The 25000-nt window shown below is 48.7% G+C and overlaps 1 protein-coding gene across 5 annotated transcripts in view; it reads right to left on the bottom strand.

The window, feature by feature from the left end:
- arhgef4 (Rho guanine nucleotide exchange factor (GEF) 4) overlaps positions 1–25000 on the bottom strand; it is a 77108-nt gene that overhangs the window by 32314 nt on the left and 19794 nt on the right. For 3 of the 5 annotated variants that reach the window (XM_056584097.1, XM_056584098.1, XM_056584099.1), the window contains 3 exons: positions 3518–8203; positions 1830–2231; positions 1145–1274 (listed from right to left, as the gene is read on the bottom strand). In XM_056584097.1, the coding sequence (XP_056440072.1) occupies positions 1145–1274; positions 1830–2231; positions 3518–8203 (5218 nt within the window). Of the gene's footprint in view, positions 1–1144; positions 1275–1829; positions 2232–3517; positions 8204–15652; positions 15806–25000 lie in introns of those variants that run through there. The other 2 variants (XM_056584101.1, XM_056584100.1) reach the window with 2 other exon arrangements.

The raw sequence follows: 25000 nt of genomic DNA, 5'->3' as shown, positions 1-25000 counted from the left end.
CTCTGTGGTGTCCTCATGATGTACAGCTCACGTGTTTGTTCCCCACACTGGGCACGGTGGAAGATATGATGGTGATTGGGGAGTCATATAGTCTTTAAAACTAATGATATGACCGCAAATTCACCGGTGACACCACATCACTTTAAAACCTCAGGCAGCGTTAGCACTCTGATGGCTGCAGAGCTGTGCTTCGAGCCCTCAGCCGACCGCCATGCACCTCACTCCCCTATGTGGAGCACTACTCGTGTACTGTTTTCATTTTAGCTGACAAAGACGACAATGCTGACAGACAAATGTTCTGCAATGCCAATTAACCCAAAAAAAAGCCCCACAATTACAAAAGAGGCCAGCCCTCATAACTCTTGTAAGCTTGTCATAAGTATCTGGCAGAGGCAACCGAGTCACGGATCTTCCAAAGTTCAAAACTCGCCCGGGGGCAGAGAGTTTTCGTAATCCCATTAAATGCCGCGCCTGAGCCAATGCTATCCAGCAGCTAACTGCTAACATCCAACCCCCCGCTTGGAAGCATTTCCACTGGTGAGGGCGCTGTGCCCCGAGCCCCTAACTCAGCAGATCCCGAGCCTATCTCCTGGATATCTCCCTGCATCGTGTCCCCGACCGCCCCGCCGTCTCGTCTCTATATATAGGCTGACAGAGAGAGAGCTCAGGGGGGGAGATCATGATATGTCTACCATGCAGCCTTTCGGCTCTGCCTCATATCTTTTTGTAGCAAATTGGTGGGAATGCAAAAAAAAATAATCTTGTTTTTCAGGGCCGTCCTCGATTTAAGGGTGAAGACGTTGTCAGAAGGACTCAGATCTTGCATGGGTGCTCTGCTCCCTTACAGTTACTGTGAAGTCAGCTCTGCTTCTGTTGCTACGGCTCCCCAACACAGATGTATGTTGGTGTCTAGAATGTCTTGAATTGATGCGTAAATGTTGAATGAACCAAGAAGCCCAATTAATGCAGAATATCCACCCACGTAATCAACATTAGGGTTTCGCGGTAAAAGCAGTTCAGTGAATGTAAGAAACACACCAAATCAAACACATAGACAGCATCCAACCCTAAACAGTGTCGCACCGAGGAATTTCACATCGTCAACGTCAACAGGCCAGACTATGATTCCAATGTTGGTACTCACAGGGGTAGGAGATCTGTCCCCTCCAGCCCAGGCAGTCCAGTCCAATGGGGGTGCTCTGGGAGAAGCAGTGGGCCCTCAGGGGAATTCCCCGAAAATCTTCGTAGGACCCCAAGGTGACTCCTGCTCTGTCCTGCATGAAGGGAAAATAGGTGGGGGGGGGTGAGTTGAAGTAAAGCCTGGTGTCTCAGCAAAGACCCACCCAGAAGCTACCTCTCAGAAGCGGATGCACTGAAAATGACCTACAATGCACTGATGAGATAGAAGTGACATGCAACACACACACACACACACACACACACAGATGACAGACATAAGGTGCCCAGTCCGTGAGCGTGTTCAGCAGCGTGACATGCGTATGAGAGGAGGAGAGGCGGAGAAGGGCATGCATGCGTGATCTAAGAGGGAGGACTGAAAGAGAACAGGAGAAACTAAATGAAGAAGCCAAACCCTCGGGACGAGTTTATAATCCCAAACCCGTATCCGTGGCAACGACAGACACCCCCACGGTGAGGCCAAGAGGTGAAGCGACAGGTGAAGGTGAGCAGAGGTGGAGGCGCAGGCAGAACAAGACCGAGAAGAAGGAGAAGGAAAGTGAGGAGCTATTGGGCGATGGCCTCCAGAGCAGTGCATTGTTTTCGGTGCTTGGTCTTAGCTGTGTGTCTTCATCGTCATCGGGGGGTCTTACTCTGTCCTGGCCTTGCGGGGTCAGCACGTGGTCCAGCTGGCCTAGACTCCCCCGCGCTGCCCGGGCCCGCTTGCGCTTGTACCACTTCTCCTCCTCCATCCAGAGGTCGTCCAGGCAGCGGCGGTGCCGGGGGCCTGACCGCGCCCTGTCTGGCCCCGGTCCGGGGCCGGGCCCCGCCCCGACCCGGTCCGGACCCAGCCGGAGTGCGGCCCCGAGCCTGTCCGGGCCCGTCCCGAGAGAGTCCGGAACCGGCCCAAGCGCGATGCTGACCCTGTCTGGGACAGGCCGGAGCCCGGCCCCGGGCACCCTGGGGGCCGGAGCCACGGCCTCCACTTGTTCCCGGGTCTCCGGGAGCCTGCGCTGCCGCACCAGTGAGGGGAGGCGGCTGGGCGTTTGGGGTTCCTTGTGAGTGCACAGTTAATGGGTTAGACGGATCAAACGCAGTGGGTTTATAAATAGACTTTGGTAGTAGTTTACCTGTGGACAACAGTTAAGTCAACCAGTATGCGCTGCAAAGCTATTGGGTGGAGGTGATACAGCTGATATCGTGACTCAGTATCCAGCAGAGAGCTATTCTGGCCTAAATGTCAAACCTAAATGTCTCTCTGTACATCCAGGGGAGGTTAGCATTCATTACTAGACATGTCGCCGCACGTGCTATGCATATCAAATAACTGCAGAAGGCCTGTTGGGTAACCCTGACGGTTCCTCCGAGCCGCCACTAGGGGGGGCTAGCTGTCCAGTTACATCCCCTTCTGGCTACAAATAGAACGTGACCGGCCCTCTAGGGAACTGGCTGGGAAGGTTGTACTATGGACACTTGGGAAGACAAGACCAGTAGAGACGCAGTTGGGACCTGGCGGAGGACAGAGGGAGCGTTGACCCGGGCTTTTTCCCTGTTGCCTCTCCTCCTCCTCATTATCATGTCTCCCACAGAGCAGGGCCTGGAATGAATGACTCCCTCTCTCCCCGCAACTCCCTGACACGTCTGGATTATACAGGCGGCCTTAAACTCATGCACACGCGCACCGATTGCCACGCACGTACATGCACACCGACGCTAGTTGTTAGACACGAACCACACACACACACATGTATATACCATGCTAGAACACGTACAAACACACAGACACACACGCACACACACACACACATACACACACACGCACACACTCACACACACACACAAGCCAAGGCAGGCAGGGCAGACTACAGATGGACGACTTTTTTCCTGAGTATGGAAGCTGCTCTAAATGGGGGGCGTAAACAACACTTTAACCGGCAGCATGGCACCCTATCGCTCTCCTGGTTCAGCACTTTTTTTGTCTCCTGCGCTGATTTATGATGTCACTCCGGAGACTAAGAGACAGACAGGGCTTTCAATCACAGAGGGCCCGAAACCTTCGTGCCCACAGAGAGCTGTAAAGCTAATGGTGACAGACATGCACTGCCTCTCCTCTAGTCCCAATCAGATGACTTACAACACAGGCTTTGGATCTCTGTTTGTCGTTGTTTCTGTTACCTTACCGTATATTTTGTATTACTTTGATGTTTACTAGTTGTGCGTGATCACAGCAAAGGTTTAGAAAACACAACATACACTGCAAGGCGTGTTACAAATATAACATCAATTGCAAATCTGTTATCAATTTGCATTGTATGGGGAGGCAAAGTAAACTCCTTCTTACCTCCATTTCATTGATGGAGCCTATGGTATGGAGGCTGGTGAGGGACTGATTGTCTACGCCGCCCTCGGGACCCTCCAGAGGGCTGAGGGAGAGGCCCAGGGGGCCGGCGGCGGGCTTGAGGGTTCTGGGCCTCTCCGGGGGGTCCGCGAGGCCGTCCACACTGACTGACTGGCCCAGACGAACCGAGGAGAGGACACTGGCTTTGGCCGAGTGCGGGTAACGGAACACCCTCCGCTGGGCAGCCGGCCGCGGGCTGTTGGGCTTAGGGCTCATGGGTCGCAGGGGGCCCTCTGCCAGGCCGTCCCCGGCCGGTGGGGACGATGGGACTCCGGTAGGAGGGTGGTGCGGGTGGGACAGGCTGACCTGAGACGACGGCTGGACGGGTGGGTTGGGTCCGTTGACCGGTGTGGCCTCCGAGTCGTCTGAGGACGAGGGCGATGTGATCGGCAGGCCGTTTGCTGCGCATTTCCTCCTCTGGCCCTCGGACTTGCACCCGTGGGGGATATCTGTGGTGTCCCCCTGTGGGACCCCCCTCTTGCAGAGGGGATCGGTGTGGCGGAGGGCCCTGAGTGAGGCGGGTGAACCAGGGATGCTCACCCTGTCCTGAACGGACAGGTCTTCAAGGTTCTCCCCACTCCCAGTCCTGCTGGTGTCCCCTTCGGGCACCGAGAGAGCCCTTCTCAGCAGCTCTGCCTCTTTGGCCCTCTTTAGCCTTCTCCAGGATTGTCTGGCTCGACCCAAATCGCCCTCGTTGGCCGAGTTGAGGTGCTCCTCGTTCTCCTTGTCCATAGAGCGAGACTCGAACAGGCTGGAGAGGGACTTGTGGGCTTGGGCGAAGCGCATGCGGATGTTGCTGTTGAGGCTGTCGTTGCTCTTGCTCCTCTTGTAGCCCTGGCCGTCGGCCGCTTGCCCCTGCTGGAGGTGGGGCCCGTCGGGGTCCTGGGCGCCTCCGTTGGCCTCGCTCGGAGCCCCGTTGCTGGAGAGCTGCTGGACGTGGCGTGTCCTGGGTGTAGTGGGGAAGAAGCCGTAGCTGTCTTCTTCTGCCTCGCCCTGTCTCGAAGGACAGGTTAGCGTTACCGGCGTCTGGTCAACGCTGCAGCTTCCCTTGACGGGGGCCTCTTCGTCTGAGTTGTCCTCATGGACACTGTGCTCAGACTCAGGGGTCCTGGAAGGAGCCGACTCTTCTCCTCTTTCAGGGGACTCTCTGGAAGGCTCCTCTGCCTTGGATCCCTTCACGCCCTTGGCTTTTCGGAATGAGGGCATCTTGGCAAAGACGGAGAACTTAGAAGCCTTGTTGGCTGTCGGGCTGCCCTTTGTTTTGCCCTTCTTACTCGTTTTGTCCTCCTCATCGATAGTGCTTTCTGCACCGTAGGATGTGGGGTCACAGGTCATGGTCATGGGTCTGCAGAGCTTCTCTCCGCCGGGCCTCAGAAGAGGAGCAGTGGTGAGGTCGTCCATCTCAGCCACTGGGGCGTGACTCAGGGCCTTCATCTCAGTGGTGGTTGAGGGCTCTTCTTCAGGCTCATGCTGGCTGTATGAACTTTCGGGAATAGATGGTGTCAGGTTCCCAGATGAGACATTTAAACTTCCCTCTTCTTCTACTGGCCCCATGTCATCCACTTTTTGTGCTTTCAATTGTGAATCATCCTCGGATGCCACTGAGCTGTCCTGACGGTCTGCCTCCAGAATGGGATCTAAGCTTTTGATTGTACCAATGTCCAGGCATGGGTATGGGTCTTTGGAAATTCGACCCACCTGCTGTGGACATTTGGAACCGCTCTCCTGTGGCTCTCTGTGCTCCAGAAGGTAATCCTCAAAGGACTCTGTGTAGTCAGGTGGCCTGCTGCTGCAATTATTCAGCTCCTCATTGCATCCTGTGTCCATTAGCAGTGCTGGCTCCAGCTGGGGCACTAAAGGTTCAAGGTCACAGGCACTCTGTGTGACTGAGCCTAACCGCTCCCCAACATCCCTGCACCCGCCGTCTATCTGATCAGAGATGTAATTGAGTTTCTCCTCGTTCTGATGTTCTTCCAGGTCCTCCTCCTGATTTAGAGCCTCCAGGTCCTCCCCAAGACCGGACACAGCCGAGTCCTCGCTGCTCCAGTAGCGGTCGCGGCTCACCGGGGAGGGCAACGCATCAGAAACCTCTTGGGGCTTCTCTGAGCGCTCCAAAAGGTCAGCGGTCTGGGTTGTTGTTGCGGACTCGTCTCTATCACAAACTGTGTTCTCAGTGGTCTGGGAGCTGCTCTGTGGTCCGTTGGAGGACCAGCCTGTGCTCTCCGTGTCGTCTGCTCCTCCGGCTCTGGCCTTTGTGTTGTTGTTGGAGTCGGAGAGCGGCACAGGGAGGGAGGCCAGCGCGTTCCAGGGGACCGTGGGACTGTTTGGGCTCTCCAGCAGTTTTACACCCTGCTCTTTTAAACTGCAAATTCTTTCTCTATTGGACAGGGGAACCGGCCCTTGACCCGGATCTGGGTGTTCTCTGCAGTGATACGAATCAGGGTTTAAGACTGACGGTTCTGCAGGACTTTCCTCGACCTCCCAAACCACAGTAGGAAGGGCATCCAGGTGACCGAAACATTCTCTCGAGTTGACGTCGACTTCGATGCTCTCACACTCGTCTGCCGTGTCAGTATTGGACAGTGAGGGGTTTTCTAGTCCTAGAACTCCTCTCTGGTCAAAGCAAACATTACTCCCTGCAGCCTCCGTGCTCTCCTCCCCTCCCCTGTTGTGTTGTAAAGGGAGAGGGAAGGCTGATTCTGCCTTCCTCCCCTCCCCCACTGAGCTCTCTGGCAGTAGGTTGGGGGGACACACTAGCACATCACACTCTGGGGAAACTACAACCTTATCTATGAGAGGCGGCAGAACTTCCCAACAGGCTCCACCTCTGTCAGGGGGTGTCTGAACTGAGCCAGGCCCTGGTAGCTCGGAGCATTCCTGGACCTCCTCAAACAGCTCCAGGGAGACAGGCTGATGCCAGACGGCGGACTCCTTCTCCAGGCTCTCGGGAGTCGAACACTGGGTTTGATCCAGGTCTTGCAAGGGCGACGCCTTCGAGCCCCGGGGGGGGCGGCGGCGGCGGCGTCCGGGTCGCTTCTCCCTGCGCTGCCGGGTGTCGTGACCGGGGGTGGACCCAGGAGCAGCTCTCTGAGGAGCCCGGGGAACGGACCCGGCTAAGTCTGGTGCACCACCGGCGAAAGAGAAAAGGGACTCAGCCTCGGCCAAGAAGGTGATGGAGGAGCCGATTTCATTGACCGTCGCTGATGCTTTATTTACCACTGTTTCGAGGTCAACCACACAGCTGTGTGTCACATCGGTACAAAGAAAGAACTGAGGGGTTGAATCCAATAGGACACTCGGGCTCTCCTCTGTTGGGCTAGAAAAACAACTGTCCAAGTTGTCTGATGAGGAAACAATTTGTGCTTGTGTGTCTAGAATTGCTTTGTTTGTATTTTGTGGTACGGGGGATTCTGTTGTACCCTGGGCTTTGTTTACATCTGTAGACGTGCTACTAGACCAGTTTATATGTTCCGTGTCACCAGGTGTGGGGTGATAGCTGTGTGCCCCTGTCGAGTTCAGCAGGGCAGTCAAATCTTCATCAGTTAAACTGTCTGTACAGTTACTCTCTCTTTCGTGAATTGGTACACTCTCTGTCCCAATACTCTCAGACAAATTGTGTTGTTCTACCTCAAACACTTCTATGCTATCTATGTCTGCACCGCTTTCATCTATTGTAACTACATATTCTGTACCACACTCCTGTTTACACTGGTCGTGGCTGTCTGTACACTCCCTGTTGTTTGGATCAGCAAAGTTATCGACATAATTAGAGCCGACCGGTTCAATGCTTCCTCGTTCAACATCCCGCTCACATAGGGCCTGTGTTTCTACATCTGTGCTTTCATGAGTTGGTAGCAACCCGGCGTTCTCGAACGTCCCAATGACCCCTTCCTCTGTCTCGTTTATCTGTATGGCGCAGGTATCGGGGCGTCCTACATACTGTGTCCTGGTGCATTGTGGGCTTTCTCTACTCTGCGTGGGAAAGGGGGGCTCAGCAGTGAGACCTAGGGACGTGGCATTTACCTCCGCGTTGCCTACGTAGCTGTCTGTGGCGCTGTCTGTGGCACTCTCTGTGGCGCTGTCTGTGCAGTGGGGGCTATGTCCATGTGACCCGCACACCTCTGAGCTGCACGGCAGGGTCTGTGTGACCCTGCAGAGGCTCTGTGACCCGGGCCGGCCGTGGCCGCAGTCTGTCCCGTGTGTCTCTGGATGGAGCTCCGGTGGCACTGTGCTACAGTCTTTAAGGCCACGCTGCTGCTGCTGCTGCTGCTGTTTCCAGAGGTCCAGAGGGTCGAGCTCGGGGCTTCTCCTCCTGCAGCAGCCGGTGGGACGCGGGTGGGTCCCGGCGGCCTCCTGTGGTTCCTGCCTGGCGGCGTGGACTGACTCCCTCTGGCGGGCCCGGCTAGGTCCGGCGTGGGAGCAGCGATCCTCCGCTCCCAGGAGCGTCCCCGGGCCGTCCTTCCCGTCTGGGCGCAGGTCCGAAGGCCTGCGGGCCGGCCATGAGGGCGGGGTGGGGCGTTGGGTGGTCCCCGAGTGCCCTCCCAGGGGGTCCGCGGCGGAAGGGGGCCCTACTCCTCCCGGGCCCAGGCCGTCTACGCTGTGGCGGGAGTCTTCAAGGGCTTCCTGAGTCTGTGGGCGAGGGACAAGGACAAGAGGGTGGGGGGGAGTGAGATTAAAGTCAATCAAAGGACATAAGATGTGTGTCTGTGTGTGTATTCGTTGGGGTGTGTGTGTGTGTGTGTGTGTGTGTGTGTGTGTGTGTGTGTGTGTGTGTGTGTGTGTGTGTGTGTGTGTGTGTGTGTGTGTGTGTGTGTGTGTGTGTGTGTGTGTCTTAAGGGGATTAGCCTAATACTGATCAAGTCTGATAAAGGTGATCCGATACAAAGTCAGATTTCATGACTTGGAGAATGGTACTAATTGAAACAGAAACACTGTGTTGGGAGTCAGAGCCAACCATGACTTCTCTATCAATCTGGTTGTTGTAGTGTGTACTCTACTCTACTCTGAACTCTATCAATCCTATCTTTCTATGTCTTCGAGCTCAAACAACACCATTTAATGATAGGAATAAAAGTCAGTATTATAATATAGGAACTTAAGGAATTTTTAAAATGTTGTACAAAAATGAACATAAGGAAGAAAGCCACGCACCCATGCGCACGTATGCATTCACACACAAACACACACACACACACACACACACACACACACACACACACACACACACACACAAACACACACACACACACACACACACACACACACACACACACACACACACACTTTGTGGTCATGCTCTTGGTGTAGCTAGTTGAGAGAAAAAAACGATGAGAACTTGACCATGACTTCCTTTAAGATTCAAGATGTCAGGATCCTTCCACTCGGACCAGAGGAACACGTCTCACTACATACAACCACTTGAAGAAAAGCTCTACTTACTCTCCAGAGCCTCAGCACATGACTTGTATCCACCACCAGCCCACAGACGCGAGCTGCGAACCCAACTTAACACTCCTCCCATGGCAGCATGCAGACACACATATTCTCCTTCTTGCTCCGGCTATATTATGCCATGGCACGACACAGCTACTCAACATTGGCCCCTAACTCCTGCCTCGCGGATGAGCCCCTCCACTTCCCTTCTGCCTGGACCCCATGCTTCCTGGGGGACCGGGCTAATCCAGGGAGACCCGCATTAGTATCAGTGTCTTCTGGGTAACAGGTCGGAAGCCGCCACTATTCATTTTGTTGACACAGAACCTCCAAGAAAGACAATCATTGTCCCACTGAGGGAGAGAGAGAGAGCTCCCGGTCAAGCTAGGTCTTAATGTGGCCTTAATGAGAGACAGGTACACAGTGCTTGCCTCTCTCTCTCTCTCTCTCTCTCTCTCTCTCTCTCTCTCTCTCTCTCTCTCTCTCTCTCTCTCTCTCTCTCTCTCTCTCTCTCCTCTCTCTCTCTCTCTCTCTCTCTCTCTCTCTCTCTCTCTCTCTCTCCCTCTCTCTCTCTCTCCCTCTCTCTCTCTCTCTTTTAAGTAGCCCTGCTTTAAATAAAGAGCTTCTGTCAACAGGACAGGCCTTCCTAGGGCAGAGATACGCTTTGGTTCAGAATCAACACGTGGTTCTATCTCCGACACATGCGACTAAAGTGTGTATGTGGCAAATATCAATAATTTGCAAATATTAAAAGGTTGCACAATATTTTTGCCGTGTTTGGTGTTAAAACAATTTAAAAAAAGATTGGCCTAAATGATCATAACACTAGCTGACTGATGACAAAAGGGTTAATTCTCCTTAGATCATGTAAGTACTTCGATCTGGATTTTGGTCGCAGGCAAACACACATACGCACGCACACACAAACGTACACACTCAAATACTGCAAGATGAGCCAAAAATCAACCTCCCCATTGTCATCCCACGACTTCATAGAAGGAACAGATAAAGAAAGTAGGTCATTTCAATGGGCAGGTGGCCTTTCATTCAATGAACACATCTGAAGAGAAGTCCAAGTTTACGAATTATCCGGTTTTCCGTTCTGGTTTTCCTGGTACCAACGTCTACTTACACACACATTCTAGGCAAGGTATCAGAACATGGTTGTCTGCTTTTGTTTTGAATACAACGGTTACCTCTTCTCGTGAGACATTGCTGACAATATGGGACGTCTCACTTGAGCCATTTTGTCTGAGTGGGTTGTCCTCTCTACACCATAGAAATAGAACATCATCTTAAGAAGACCCCCAAACCACATCTCAAGGTGTGTGAGGAGGAGTCCGTTCGATTAGAGGAAACCTTTTGGGGCCGGACCCTGGCGAAGGCTCCGTTCATTGGGCGTCCACAGGTTGTTTTCTAGCTAGCCTAGCGAGGTTGAGTGCCTTAGGGGAGATTAAAGGCTTAACACTGCAGCCACAGGCCTGCTGGTGAGAAGGAAGAGCCCCTTAATGGAGGAGGACAGATGGTCTGTGCTACTGTTTTCCGAAATGAGATGGATCAAGAACAGACATGATATCCTACTTCACAACGTGGACCACCATATGCAGGCAGACCACACACAGCATCGATGGTGGGGGGGGGGATGTTGAGCTTCTGTAGCGTTGGGGGTCTGCAGAAAAACACTGCACTCATGCTGATATTGCGATATGAATTAAATATATTTATACTGCAATTCAAGTATTTTCTCACTGGAACTGAAATAGGGCTTGGAAATTTCAACAAAAAAAACGATAAATTAATAAAATGCCAGCAATACTTTAGTATTATATACTTGTGTGGCCAGCGCCCCCTGCAGGCCTTTGAGTACAACTGACAGGCGCTCCGGTCAGAAACCTGAGTCATTCAACAACAGACAGAATTTCCATTTTGTGGACCTTGATGACTGTGGCTCACGCTCATGCAGGGCAGACCGTTTGTTTGTCTCCTTAATGCCCAAATGTGTAATTATTTAGAATGAAATAGACTGGAATGGGCCGTTCTAAGCCTTGAAGAAGACTTTGTTATGGTTTTGGTTTCCTGGAGAAAAAATGCTACCAAATAAGGTGAACAGGGGGTGAAGGTAGATCATCATTTATACTTGCCAGTTAAACCTAATGTGTGGACTATAAATAGAATTCACAGTGCCTTAGTTACTAGTTAAACCAGTAAGTAGACCACAGCAGCTGTGGAACCACTTTGTTTTGACAGTGTTACAATGTGCTGTTATTTAAACAGTCTAAATGGACTGCATGTGTATATCTTTTATTTATCTCTATCTATATCTTACACGTGGCCACTCAAGGCACTTTGCAACTTATGCATCAAATCCACCCATTCACACACCGACGGCCATGTCCACCATGCAATGCAACAGCGAGTTTGTTGGGAGCAGTAAGGGTTAGGTTTCTTGCCCAGGGACACCTCAACACTGAGTAAGGAGGAGCCAGGGATTCAACCAGCAACTTTCCAGTCACGCGGCGTCTTAATTAACTTTGCACATCTTAATTAGGATTAATTGTGACGTGGAAAAAATCTTGAGGGATAGTCCCACACAGTAGCGAAGAACTGCAAGTATTTTTTAGCTTGGAAACCTTTCCATGTTCACCATAAGCAGTCAAGTAAACACCTATTACAACTGTGTTGTGTCCCCATGTGTCTGGAGCACCACATTACAGCGGAGGAGTAGGGGAGTAAGCCTGTACCAAGACACCTGAGAGTCATGCTCCTCAAGCTGCCCTGGTCTCAGGGTTCAAGTCCACCAGGTTGCATGACATTATGAGTCTGCCACAGAGTATTATCGCATGAGAATACTGTATCCATTGCTTTATTTTATCTGCATGCATCAGAACTATAGATATCTCCTGAGGACATTGAGTGATACGTCGCTGTATTAATATTTGCACATTGAATCACTTGCTCCGCTCCTCCACCCTGCTACGTCGCCTAGCAACACCATCAATACGAGGACTCTTCTCCCTGTCAACACCAACGGAACGAGCTTCCTTCCTTCTTCCAGTATGGCCAAACCTGATCTGGGAATCAGATGTCCTGATTCTGAAACGCTTACAGACACTTGTTTACTGTTTACAACCGCTGGCCAAGTTTATGTTTGATGTTAAGACTATGACTTTTGATATTAATCTAAAGCTGGATTTGTGAGACTAGGCCGCACCAGACCCAGCCCTTCAGGTGACACCTTGACCCCCGCTGTACCTCATGAAGACCCTCCACCCTCTCTGCCGCCCCCCACCTCTTTAAAAACATTTACACAACTACTCATTCCTACTCCATGTGTTCTGCCTGTTCCTGCGCTGTGCAGTAGGTAACGGTTACTTGAGGAAGCCGGTAAGACCCAGTCTGCTTTCTGTATGCATGTGATTATATAATCATTATATTCGTTACATAATGCAATCATGAGCTCTGTAATGTCATATAATGTGTTGGTGTTGGCTGTGTGTCCCATTCACACAGCTTACGCCAACATGTTCAGATGTCCTGCTTCTGAAACGCTTACAGTTTTACAGGAAAGACACATTGCAAGGTCATTAAAGGACAACCACTCACAACCACCACAAACTAGTTGAGAAATCGGGAAAATTAGCCAAGGGCAATTCATAACAGGTAACATTACAACCCGTAACATGACAGGTATTGGTGCAGGGGTGTTGCCCAAGTTGTTATTGAGACAACTTGTGGAATTTGTTAGTGTGTGGAATCCCAATTTAGGATAATTAAAGGACTGACATTATTCTGGAGGTGACACACACAACTGTAGATGTGAGTTTTCTTTAATGTAGGCAGACAAAAAGACGGACAGACACGCATAGACACACACACACAAAGAGACATGATTCAAGATTACACTGTGCAGACACAAAACACAACAATAGATTCTCCGCAGACACAAGGGATTACGCCAACGGTATTTAAAGATTGCAAGGTCACTGCACGCATGTGTTCATCTGTGTTTGTGGTCTGGCTGGGCCATGCTACCATGGCTACCCGGAGGCTGCAAGGTGTGAAATTCATCAGCCAATGAGTCATGGGAGTTGGGGAAAACACTAGAAAACACACACACACACACACACACACACACACACACACACACACACACACACACACACACACACACACACACACACACACACACACACACACACACACACACACACACACAAAGACACAGACACACACACACAAACACACACAAACACACACCCACAGAAGCATTCAGTTCAGACACATACAGATGTGCACAGCCACACGACCACACACACACACACACACACACACACACACACACACACACACACACACACACACACACACACACACACACACACACACACACACACACACACACACACACACACACACACATAAGTACAAGAAAGTGCGTTTTACATGACACAAACTGGTCCTGCCAGTTTTAAGATGAATGGATCTCGGGAATTTAGCAATATTTCTAAGTACTGTACTTTGAGCAATCCAGTCTGAGAAGTGTAGGAATCAGGTTTATCTGGCGGCAGAGATCAGCCTTACTACCTCATAAGCAACCATGGCGATGTCCCCTTAAAATCGTACAAATAATGATTCTATTACTTCTAAAAAAAATCTTTCGATTCTACAGTTGGAAATAGCTTCAATATAAGCGGTCTGTTAAACAGTAAAAACAGACCTCTGATGGCCCTCATTGACCAATCAGAATCAAGGATTCAACAAAGTGATTGAGTAAATTGCGATAACACTTCCTTCCTTTGTATTTGTATCAAAAGCCTAATCCGAGTGGATCTGAAATCGTGGAACGAGGAAGAAAGGACCTTGCCTAATCTGTCATCCTGTTTCCATATTTGCTCTTGTTTGTGTCTCCAAGGCACCCTTGCTCATCGCTGTAACTACGCACTACAGTGAACATGGCCATATTGCGGGCCAAACACAGAGTGATGGATTATTCTTTTTAAACAGATATCCTCAATGGGACCAGAGTGCGCCAAAAGGATGGCCCCTGTAGAGCCAGCAGATCCAGACTACTGGGCTTCAGCGGAGGAGCTCAGAGTGCGGACAACCTGAAAAACAAACCGGTCCGATGATGCCACGTCCTCAGGCACGGCACGCTTCTAAACCATCTATTCCTCCTCTGACACACACATGCCACAAACCCACAGACACACACACACACAGGCGAGCCGAAAAACACTCATTTGCAAAACAAATGTTTGCCTACGGTTAGCGGGAGCTGTTTCCTTCTGTTTCACTCCACCTGAATGCGCTCAGAGGCACAGGTAGGACACAGTTGGTGTGAATCCAGGATATATATCCACATATATTCCATAGATTACGGCAGTGACCGCCCAATCAGAGCACACACACACACACACACACACACACACACACACACACACACACACACACACACACACACACACACACACACACACACACACACACACACACACACACACACACACACACACACAAACACACACACACACACACACACACACACACACACACACACACACAAAGTCACATTTTGGCTCGGCCAGTCACTCGCTCGCACACGTGCAATTACACAGACACACACACAGACACAAACAATGAAAAACGGATGAAACTGGCCTTCACAGCCGGTTCTCAATCTGTAAGGTCAGCAATGTACAATACAAGCACAGATCCTATCAGCATCTCCTTATGCTCGCTCTCTCACAGTCTGTTACTCTCTCCATTTCTCTCTCTTTCTCTCTCTTTTTCTCTCTCTCTCTTGCTCTCTCTTTCACTCTAAACCAATGCTTTCTTTCACTCAAAAGTTTCTGCACAAGATGGCTGTAAACAAAGGTGGCACATTGTTGGCTCTACATAATGACACAGCTGATTAGGCCGCTGATGTCTGTAGTACTACCAAGTTACTGGAGTGTGTAGTACTACCACGTTACTGTAGTGAGTACTACCACGTTACTGCAGTACTACCAAGTTACTGGAGTGTGTAGTACTACCACGTTACTGCAGTACTACCAAGTTACTGGAGTGTGTAGTACTACCACGCTACTGCAGTACTACCAAGTTACTGCAGTACTACCAATTTACTGTTGTGTGTAGTACTATCAAGTTACTGCAGTACTACCAAGTTACTGGAGTGTGTAGTACTACAAAGTAACTGTAGCCTGAATTACTACAATGTTACTGTAGTGTCTGTAGTACTACCAAGTCAATGTTGTGTGTAGTACTACCAAGTTACTAAAGTGTGTGTAGTACTACCAAGTTACTGTAATGTTTAGTACAACCAAGTAGGTGTAGTCTGTACCAAGCTTCTGTTGTGTCTGTAATGACACAGGCCATTGGAGAAAGTCAGAAGTTATAGCAGCACGCTAACATCTAATGGTGTCTATTGTCCATCACAGTGAAAATGTAAATCATTGACAAACAACTTACGTCTCCTACGCTGGTCGTCCGATTTAAATGTACTCACACGTACGAGAACAAACCTACACTGCACGCACAGCACTGTAAGCATAGTTTACGCTATCACTCGTAAAGCCAATACAAACAACAGCATTATTATCGCACAATCAATAGATTTACGCACAGACACACGCACACGTGCTATACCTGTCCAACCACAGAGACGAGATCCTGCCAACTTCCTGGTAAGATGGTGGAATCTTCTTTGATCAGCTTGCTTTCTGTTCTTTCCTCTCCTCCCTCTCTGGCTCTCCCTCCCTCTCTCTCTCTCTCTCTCTCTCTCTCTCTCTCTCTCTCTCTCTCTCTCTCTCTCTCTCTCTCTCTCTCTCTCTCTCTGTCTCTCTCTCTCTCTCTCTCTCTCTCTCTCTCTCTCTCTCTCTCTCTCTCTCTCTCTCTCTCTCTCTACCACTCCCTCTCCCTCTCGCTCAGCCTCCCTGTCCCTCTCTCTCTCTGGTGACAGTACAGGCATTGGCTTGTGGTCTTAATAGCTCATTGTGCCAACGGCTTGTCATCATGGGGAGTGTGAAGGAGAAGGAGGAGGTGGAGGAGGTAGGGGGGCGGAAAGGAGGAGAGGAGGGGAGGAGGGTGGTGGTGAGGGGGGGTGCTGTGTGAGTTTACGTGGGCACGCCTCCCACAGGCTCCAGCGGAAGGAACGGTAAGTGGGTGTCCAGCTCTCTGTTCCATAAGGAGTCAGCTCAGAAATGGCCAGGGACTTCTCGGGGGCCCCGAGGGGACCGCCAGCCATTGTACCCAAGGGGACCCTCTATGCGCCCCCCCCCCCCCCCCCCCCCCACCAACCCTAAAGAAAAAACAACCTTGCATGCACATGAAAGTACGCACATGCTTTTGCGTGTACGTACTTGCAAATGCACAAGCTCACACATATGTGTGAGTGAGAACAAAAGACCCAGTCTTCTCTCTCTCTCTCTCTCTCTCTCTCTCTCTCTCTCTCTCTCTCTCTCTCTCTCTCTCTCTCTCTCTCTCTCTCTCTCTCTCTCTCTCTCTCTCTCTCTCTCTCTCTCTCTCTCTCTCTCTCTCTCTCTCTCTCTCTCTCTCTCTCTCTCTCTCTCTCTCTCTCCTCCCACGGACACATTGACTGTGCAGTTTTGTTGGCTCCTGTCTGGGCAGTGCTGTTGCCGTCCCTACCGGAGATGCCATCCCTCCCCCCGATCCAACCTCCCTTGATCACACACACACAAACACACATACACACAGAAACATACTCACATGAAATCTCAAACAGAAATCTCAATAACACTTCAGTATAGGATCATTGCAGAAATCATATGATATATGATTATTATATGAATACATATATGAATTAGTCTACTCTAGGGATGGGCATAATTAATCGATGCTCGATAATCGATCGTTAAGAAATGCGTCGATCAATTTATATTGTTATCGATCAAAAGGACGTTGTGTTGCATACTGTGAGTCTTGAAGCATTTAATTGAATATCACTATGTGGGAGAAATACCACCCTGCCGACTGGTGGAAAGTGAATGGAAGAAGGTTCCTGTCAAAGTTAGCGCGACAATACCTCTGCATCCCCGCAACTTCGGTCCCGTCAGAGCGGGTGTTTTCTGCTGCTGGACTGACAGTTACAAGGCTGCGTTCGCGTCTGACCCGCGAGCATGTTAACATGCTTATATTCCTAAATAAAAATATGTAGGCTGGAGTTATGCTATGGACAGTAGGGACAGTCACCACCGTATGTGAGTCGCTCTTTTTTTTTCTTAATGTGTTGTCTCTCGCTCCGCTTTTCTTTCGGCTTGGTGCCTCTTGGAGTCGTTACATTTTGCCAAAACTGTGATATTTTAGCAACAAGTTCAGCCTTATATATGTTCAATAAGGTATTGCTTTTAGATAGACTAGTTCATGCAATTGTTTGTAAATGGGTGGCTCTTCTTTTTGTTGCGAGCCTTTTCCGCGCGCCGGCTGCAGCCTATAGGCATTATATGTCGGCCTTTTTTCCCCCGTTTTTTCAAAACAGTTATACCGTTTAATGCCCACTTTTAGCCAACTGCCTTTGTTTGATTATTGTTGTCCGATAAGTTGGCTACTTATTGTAATTGGAATAGGCTACAGATTTAGTCTTGTTGAATAGTTTCCAAACCTGTAAGAGCGCCTGTAGGCGCATTGTTCGGACTTTACGAGCGCCGCATAGGCCTATAAACTATAATGCCTGTATTTATTATTTTAAAACTGTTAAACAGTTGTAGGTCTTCAAGTTAACTGTATTGTATTAATGTTGGCCCATACATTATTGTTGGAATAAAGATTTCATTGATAAAAACATGCTGCATTTTCTACCAACGGGAATTTCAATATAGCCTAGAAAAAAGTTAATGATTAATCGATAATTGATCGATAACTCTAGCGATGCTCGATCAAGGAAATTTCTTCAAATGCCCATCCCTAGTCTACTCTATATCATTATATATCAAGAAGGAGGAGCCAATTGACACTTCAATTCATAACTTAAAACAAAAACATAACACAATATAGAAAAATTCCTCCGCATCTATCTATCTATCCACATTCATAGTCCATAGTATGCTGAGCACATTTGGCTTTTGTTCGGGCAAGAAGAATCTGTTAATACAGACGGGCATGAATCTGTTAATACAGTTACTGTTATCACAACCATAGTAAGATAACAGCATAAATAGACAATATTTAAACACGTGATTCAAATCGTAGCCACGACATTAAATCAAAAAGAGAATATGCAATAAATATGAGTGATTACAATGTAGATTACCAGTATCCTGCATGCAGCCGAAAAGGTCCCCATACAAACATGCACACGCACATGCAAACACAAACACGCACACACACAACCCTCACCTCTAGCAGTAGCTGACACTTGGCTTAGCGGGGGAAGTGGGCGAGCCAGGTTAACGTGTGCTCCTCTTCTTTATCTCTTTCTGTCTTTCTCACTTCCTCTCTCCGTCTCTCTCTCTCTCTGTCTCTCTCTCTCTCTCTCTCTCTCTCTCTCTCTCTCTCTCTCTCTGTCTCTCTGTCTGTCTGTCTGTCTGTCTGTCTGTCTGTCTGTCTGTCTGTCTGTCTCTCTCTCTCTCTCTCTCTCTCTCTCTCTCCAAGGCCATCCCTTATTTGATTCTGAACCCAATGAGACGAAAGGAAAGAGATTGTGTTGGTGGTGGCGATGATGGTGGTGGTAGTGTGTGTGTTTGCGCATGGGTGTTCATGTGTGTAAGTGCATGCATGTACGTGTGTGTGTGTGTGTGTGTGTGTGTGTGTGTGTGTGTGTGTGTGTGTGTGTGTGTGTGTGTGTGTGTGTGTGTGTGTGTGTGTGCGCGTTATGATTTCGAGAATTTGATCCCCCTGGGCGGGAAGCGCTGTGAGTAAGTGGTCCTTTCTACACACTTCAAGGGTAGGGGGATAAGGACCCTGTGTGTGTGTCTGTCCGTCCATCAAGACCAGTGGCACAATCTGGCTCGCCAGAGCTCAAAGGTCAACTGTGGACCCCCCCCCCCCCCCCCGAACCTAGCCCCATCCACCAGGGTACCGCTCAGCCTTCAACCCACTTCTATTCTGATTGGTCGGACCGGGTGCTCCAGTGGCGGTGATCTTTTGATTCATCTTTGTTTTTTTATTCACTGGGCTGATCCCACACAGGAAGTGTCTGGAGCAGAGGGGGCAGCTAGGGTTACAGTAGCCCACTCCCCTTGGCTTTACACTCTATTATTCATGAGGCCGGCGCTCACACACACATATGTCCGCAGCAGGCCTAGCCTTTCTGGGGGCCCGTGGTGCTGGTGGGCCCTCGGCAAGGGGGGGTGGGATGACACACGCACACACACACACACACACACACACACACACACACACACACACACACACACACACACACACACACACAGACCCACACACACACACACACACACACACACACACACACACACACACACACACACACACACACACACACACACACACACACACACACAAACAAACATGTGTATGCAAATACACAAACACATACAGACCCACACACACACACACACACACACACACACACACACACACACACACACACACACACACACACACACACACACACACACACACACACACACACACACACACACACAGACACACACACACAATTTGTTCACAATCTAAAAACAAAAAATGCACACAGACATTTTTGCTATTTTCTATCCAAAATGGATTGTTTAATCCACCTCAAGTATTTTTTCCATCATGCATCTTTTTTCCAGAGATTACATTTTTCAAAATGATAAAAATGGATAATCAAAAAAGTGATATAAACCTCTGCAGGATCCAACAAAAACGTTATTGCTGCCTTTCAAAATGACTGCACTACATCCAGTCTTGTAGTAATTTAATTTATATTCGGAAAGTCCCTTCTTACCAAACATCAGCGATGCTGAAATGAAATATGGAAAGGCCTGTTAGGACACAGGTGAATCGTTGAACACAAAATAAAAAAGGGGTCATGTGAAATACACTGAACCAAACTGTCTTTCAACTCCACACAAAGAAGAATTGATTTGAAGAATTTGTTTCAACTGCCACTGACGCCAGTTATACTCCTGCTATAACTTTGATCTCCAACACACCTGCTGATCTGATGCCTGCCGGACAAACATGAAACAGTGGAAACAATAGCGATACAAACCTACAAAGCGATACAAAGCCTTGTTCATTCTCTGCCTAATCATGTTCCAGCTTTAATTTGAATGGTTGCTTGGGACTGGGCAATCAACAAGGCCTTGTCCTGCGATGTCTCTTCCCTAACATTGACTGGTGTGGCTTGGCAATGGCTACTTGGATCGCAAAAGATATTCTTGTTCGTTTTTGTGACAAAGAGCATCCACACACACACACATGTACACACACCGTGTGTGTATGTGTGTGCACACAATAGCACACACATGTACACACACACGGCTATTGTGTGTTACATGGGCTTTTGTCCATGCATGCAGCCCAAGTCATGCTCTGGATTGGTTAAAGGAATGGATAAGAGTATTTAACCCATATCCTGTGGTCATGTCAGCGTCACATCACGACAATAAGAGGAATTCTCCAGAGATGACACATGGCACATTCAAATTAGACCTCTGAGGTTATGGGGAAAGTATGGACTCATGGAACATTTCAACTGCATCCAATTTCTCTGTGCAATGACAAACTCTGGCTCCGTTTACAGGAAGTATAGGGGGCTAAATGGAAGTGGACTGATGCTGTAATTATTGCCAAGCAATCTGCTTCTTTATAATGGAAAAGCAACAGTTGGCTCTGGGTCTCAACTTTTCCCGACAGCGAGAGACAATGAGGGTCTTTCTTGACGTCTCTGGGGGCGAGTGTGATGTCAGTCAACGTGACAATGTAAAGCAGCAGATTTCTTGAAAAGGTCAACATTTGCCGCTGTATCTGCCCGAGTTCATTTTCCCTGTGCAAACTGTCCATAGAGCTCCCCGCTCGCAAACAAAGACGTCCATTCACTCGTTCGCCGGTTACAATGCTGAAGGGGCAAATTCATTAAAATTGTCCTCGGGGGAACTGGGCAATAATACAAAAAACAATAGCATGAAAGTACCCTGTCAAATGCAAGGATCATTTTGCCAATAACAAATGTTGAGGAAGTCACTCAGAACATCATTACAGCATGAAAGGACTGGTTCAGACTCCCTTTATCGTACACAGTGCCGTTTGAGATCCCAGGGTTGGATTTCTGGGCTCTTTGTTTACCATACAATCGTTCGCCCAGTTCGTCGGCAACGTTGAAGAACCAGATAGCGAACCACCGCGGCAGCAACTACCGCTCAGCTGGGGCTCAACCACCACATATCTCTGCTAATTTCCCATGGTGGGTCAACTCCCATCGCTCCTCTCCCAAGGGCTGGCAAGACAAAAGAAGCAGATAAGCAGATCTGCAAGAGACATAACTACTTAAGCGTTTCCAAAATAAACAATTTGTCCCAAAATATACAAAGTGACGAATCAAGAATTCCCCAGAATTTCTCATCAAGAACTACTAACACGGTGCCCTTGCGCAAGCCAGTAACCTGCATGTGAACGTCATGCTTCAAGTACCGATATCTGTGGTTGTGCCAACTAGCTAGACTCCAGGTAGTGACCAATCAGGAGCAGGCTGGTGGTGCCACTGAGCCATGGTGTGCATCGTCCCCACGACAACAACCGGGCTAGTCTTCCCTCCGAGGGAGACTGCCATGGTAACCCAGCACAAAGAGGAGGGAAGTGTGAAAGGAAGCCCCAGAGATATGGTGCTGGAATACTAATGGCCACAACTTTATGTGGGAAAAAGACAAATCTGTGTGTTCGATTCCCCACAGGATCGTATTATCTTGGCCGGCATTTCCTGTTGGCCGTGACTCTTCACACACCAGAGACGCACGATAGTCTTAGTATTGCTAAACACTCTTAACATCTTTTCTTGTTTACTTGTCCAAGTCGAAAGCAAAGAGCGATTTTACAGGGACAGATTGGTACAATCAACCATGAGAAATAAAAGGAAAATTTCTTTTTCCCACCCTCTTCCATTGACAATAGGACACCTCTACTCCACAGCTTGTCAGCTGTAAAGCTTACCAAAAAAATGTGGCATTTTTGATGCATGCTGTGATGTTTTGCTGCATTTGGGCAAAAAACACTTAGACGGCAGAAAATGGTTTGCTTGGTACCTGAGTTTCTAATCCAAACCATTTGGCTGTATGTGAGATCAAAATTGTTTGGAGAAACAGTTGCTTTTGAACATACTGAATGCATTCACACAGGAATATCTGACAAAATCAAATCGATGCAACAATAAATGTTGGCCGTTAACCGAGAGCAACATTCTTGCTTAAATAATTCCTCTGAACCAAATCCAGAAACAAAGATGTCTATCTTACTGATCTGAGGCCAGGGAAACAAGCGTGGTCATCCATCAAGTACAACAGGTGATAAAAACCAACCAGGGGTCTAACAGCCCAATCGTCTATCCGACCAGAAACATTAAGGCTCTGCCAGGACCCATCAGACGTTCTGGAGCCCACATAGATGTTTTAATGAATCCCTCCCTGCCGAACAATAGGCCCCGTGTGAACCCCAGGGGCCACCGACGGTCCCAGTGCCATCGGCCCCACCACCGGGTCCACGCAGGAACGATTTAATTACTCCACCGTGTGAGCAGCCATATCGTTGCGACTCAATTATTTGGCATGGCAGCCCGACTGACACCCCGCCTGCATGGGTCTGAGAGAGCCCTGCTCCCCTGACCTCTCTCTCAGCGCCAAGTCATATTTAATAATCCACCCGTAAGACACAAAGTGTGCAAGAAAGTGACCAAAGAAATGTATGAAGAGGCAGCATGGGTTTCTCCTCGCTGTGGGAACAGATTCACTGTGGTGACACACGCCAGTAGGGCAGAGAGATCTGCTCGCACTTAAGGCTTACGTTTAAGACCTGACAACCTTGGGGAGTTTTATTTTAGCAAATTTATATGAAGGTTTATTTGAATAATTTAATCCAATATACGGTATACCATTTAATACATGTACTTAACTCGTTGAGGTAGTTTCTCTGTCAGAATCTCTTTCGAGTAATTTGGCAACAAAGCCTGTGTGGATTTAAGGCAATCTGTCAAGGCATTCTCTTTCTTTGATCCTCTGTGTGAACGGGAGGCCGGAGAGCAGTGTTAGATTACTTGAGGCACCAGTGTGGAGCTGCAGCTACTATACAGACTGTACTGGGAATTGAACTGAATTGAAGAGCAGCTCTGGTTATGATGTATAGTTAATAAAGTTTTTAAATCATTGTGGGTCGAGAGAATGGTGAAAGACCTCTTAGCCGTTACAAAAAATTCTTCTTTTCCCATTAATTCATACGCTCTGTCCATTAGCCCGCTCTGTGACCGAGTAAGGGCCTGATCAATAGACACAGCTTTCATCCTTCTGCAGCAGACAACACAGGCTTCCAGTATGCCCGTCTAATCAAAGACACGTGTTGTTAGATTTCTTAATGTAAGGATCTTAAAGTACCTTAATCTGATGCCGCACAAGCCTAAAGATTGTAACCATTGAACACCGTTTACCAAACAATTCTGAACTGAATTTGACAAATCATATTTATAAATGTATATTGTCATTTTATATTTGTGTTTTGTGCTAGTATGTTAGCCAACAAATAAATCCAACCAACAATCTAGCATGGATGGAAAAACAGAAAAAATCCCTCTAAAATCCTTGTGCATTTTAAAGCGAGTGCGTGTCACCAGAAGCATCCGCCAGAAGAGGTATTTGGTAATAGCGGGAACTAGTTCAACCCCACCCTTAAAAGAAAACGTCTCAGATTGTAGCGTGCCCGAGGAGCGAGGAATTTAAGCTAACCAAATGCAAGCTGCGAAGTGACCGACCCAGCAGAACCGCGGTTAAGCCGGGCAAACCACAAGGTGTGTAAGGGTGTGTGCGCAATATCGTTAAGCGCTGTTATGTTTAATAAATGTCAAGGAATGGCGGTTAAAACCAGAAAAACTAACTATGGGCAAGGTCAGCTCCGTGGCGCCAGCTCAAAATAAATAGCATTTTTAACATAATTTCAACTTTCAAAAAAGGACGAACAAATGAACTAAAAAAAAGGATCCAATATCCCTTCAAATTGGAAAATAATACTTTATTAGAATATAATAGAATATAAAAATTTAGACATTTACAAAGTCTGTACAACAGTGGGTTTCTGCCCAGAGGTGAGAGATACGCACACATGCACACAAACGCACACGCACACACACATACATAAACACACACACACACACACACACACACACACACACACACACACACACACACACACACACACACACACACACACACACACACACACACACACACACACACACACAGAAAGCAGGAGCACCACTATGGTCGGGCTCCCTGTGGACTCGGCCGAGGGGTGGAGAACACATGCTGAATTCCAGCGCTTGGCTCAGCTCCGCTCAGCCCACATACCTCGGCCCTGAATCATGTTCAACACGCTCACCATCAGACCCAGATCTCTCCCGCAAACCCCAGTGCTGAAGACTTAGCCCCGTGGTCGGGGCATGCCACACGCTGTAAATCAGCTCTCATTATTCCGAGGCATTCCGTGCTGGCTTAATATGGGATGTGCCATGATCCATCTATCGGCGTGTTCATCCACCCATCTATCCATCCATCCATCCATCCATCCAACAACCCGCCACCCTCCCACCTATCAGCTGAGGGGACTATGCTGCCGCTGACGTGGATGACGTTCCTCTAAATCTCTCCAATAGCCCTCAGGTTGAGCAGGATGTGAAAGCTTCCCTAGACTAATCATGCAGCCCCCTTGTCCGGTTGAAGACAATTGGTTAATGCGTCCAGTGTGTCCTCCCATGACCATGCTCCGCTCAATCTAATCATTTGCGGTCAAGAAGAGTCTTAAAATAAATACTTTTTCCTCACTGCTGAACTAGCGTCT

Source organism: Gadus chalcogrammus, chromosome 23 (genome assembly GCF_026213295.1).
Source record: "Gadus chalcogrammus isolate NIFS_2021 chromosome 23, NIFS_Gcha_1.0, whole genome shotgun sequence".
NCBI lineage: Eukaryota > Metazoa > Chordata > Actinopteri > Gadiformes > Gadidae > Gadus > Gadus chalcogrammus.
Note: the sequence above shows the minus strand (reverse complement) of the source record. Positions and strands in the feature narration are given on the sequence as shown.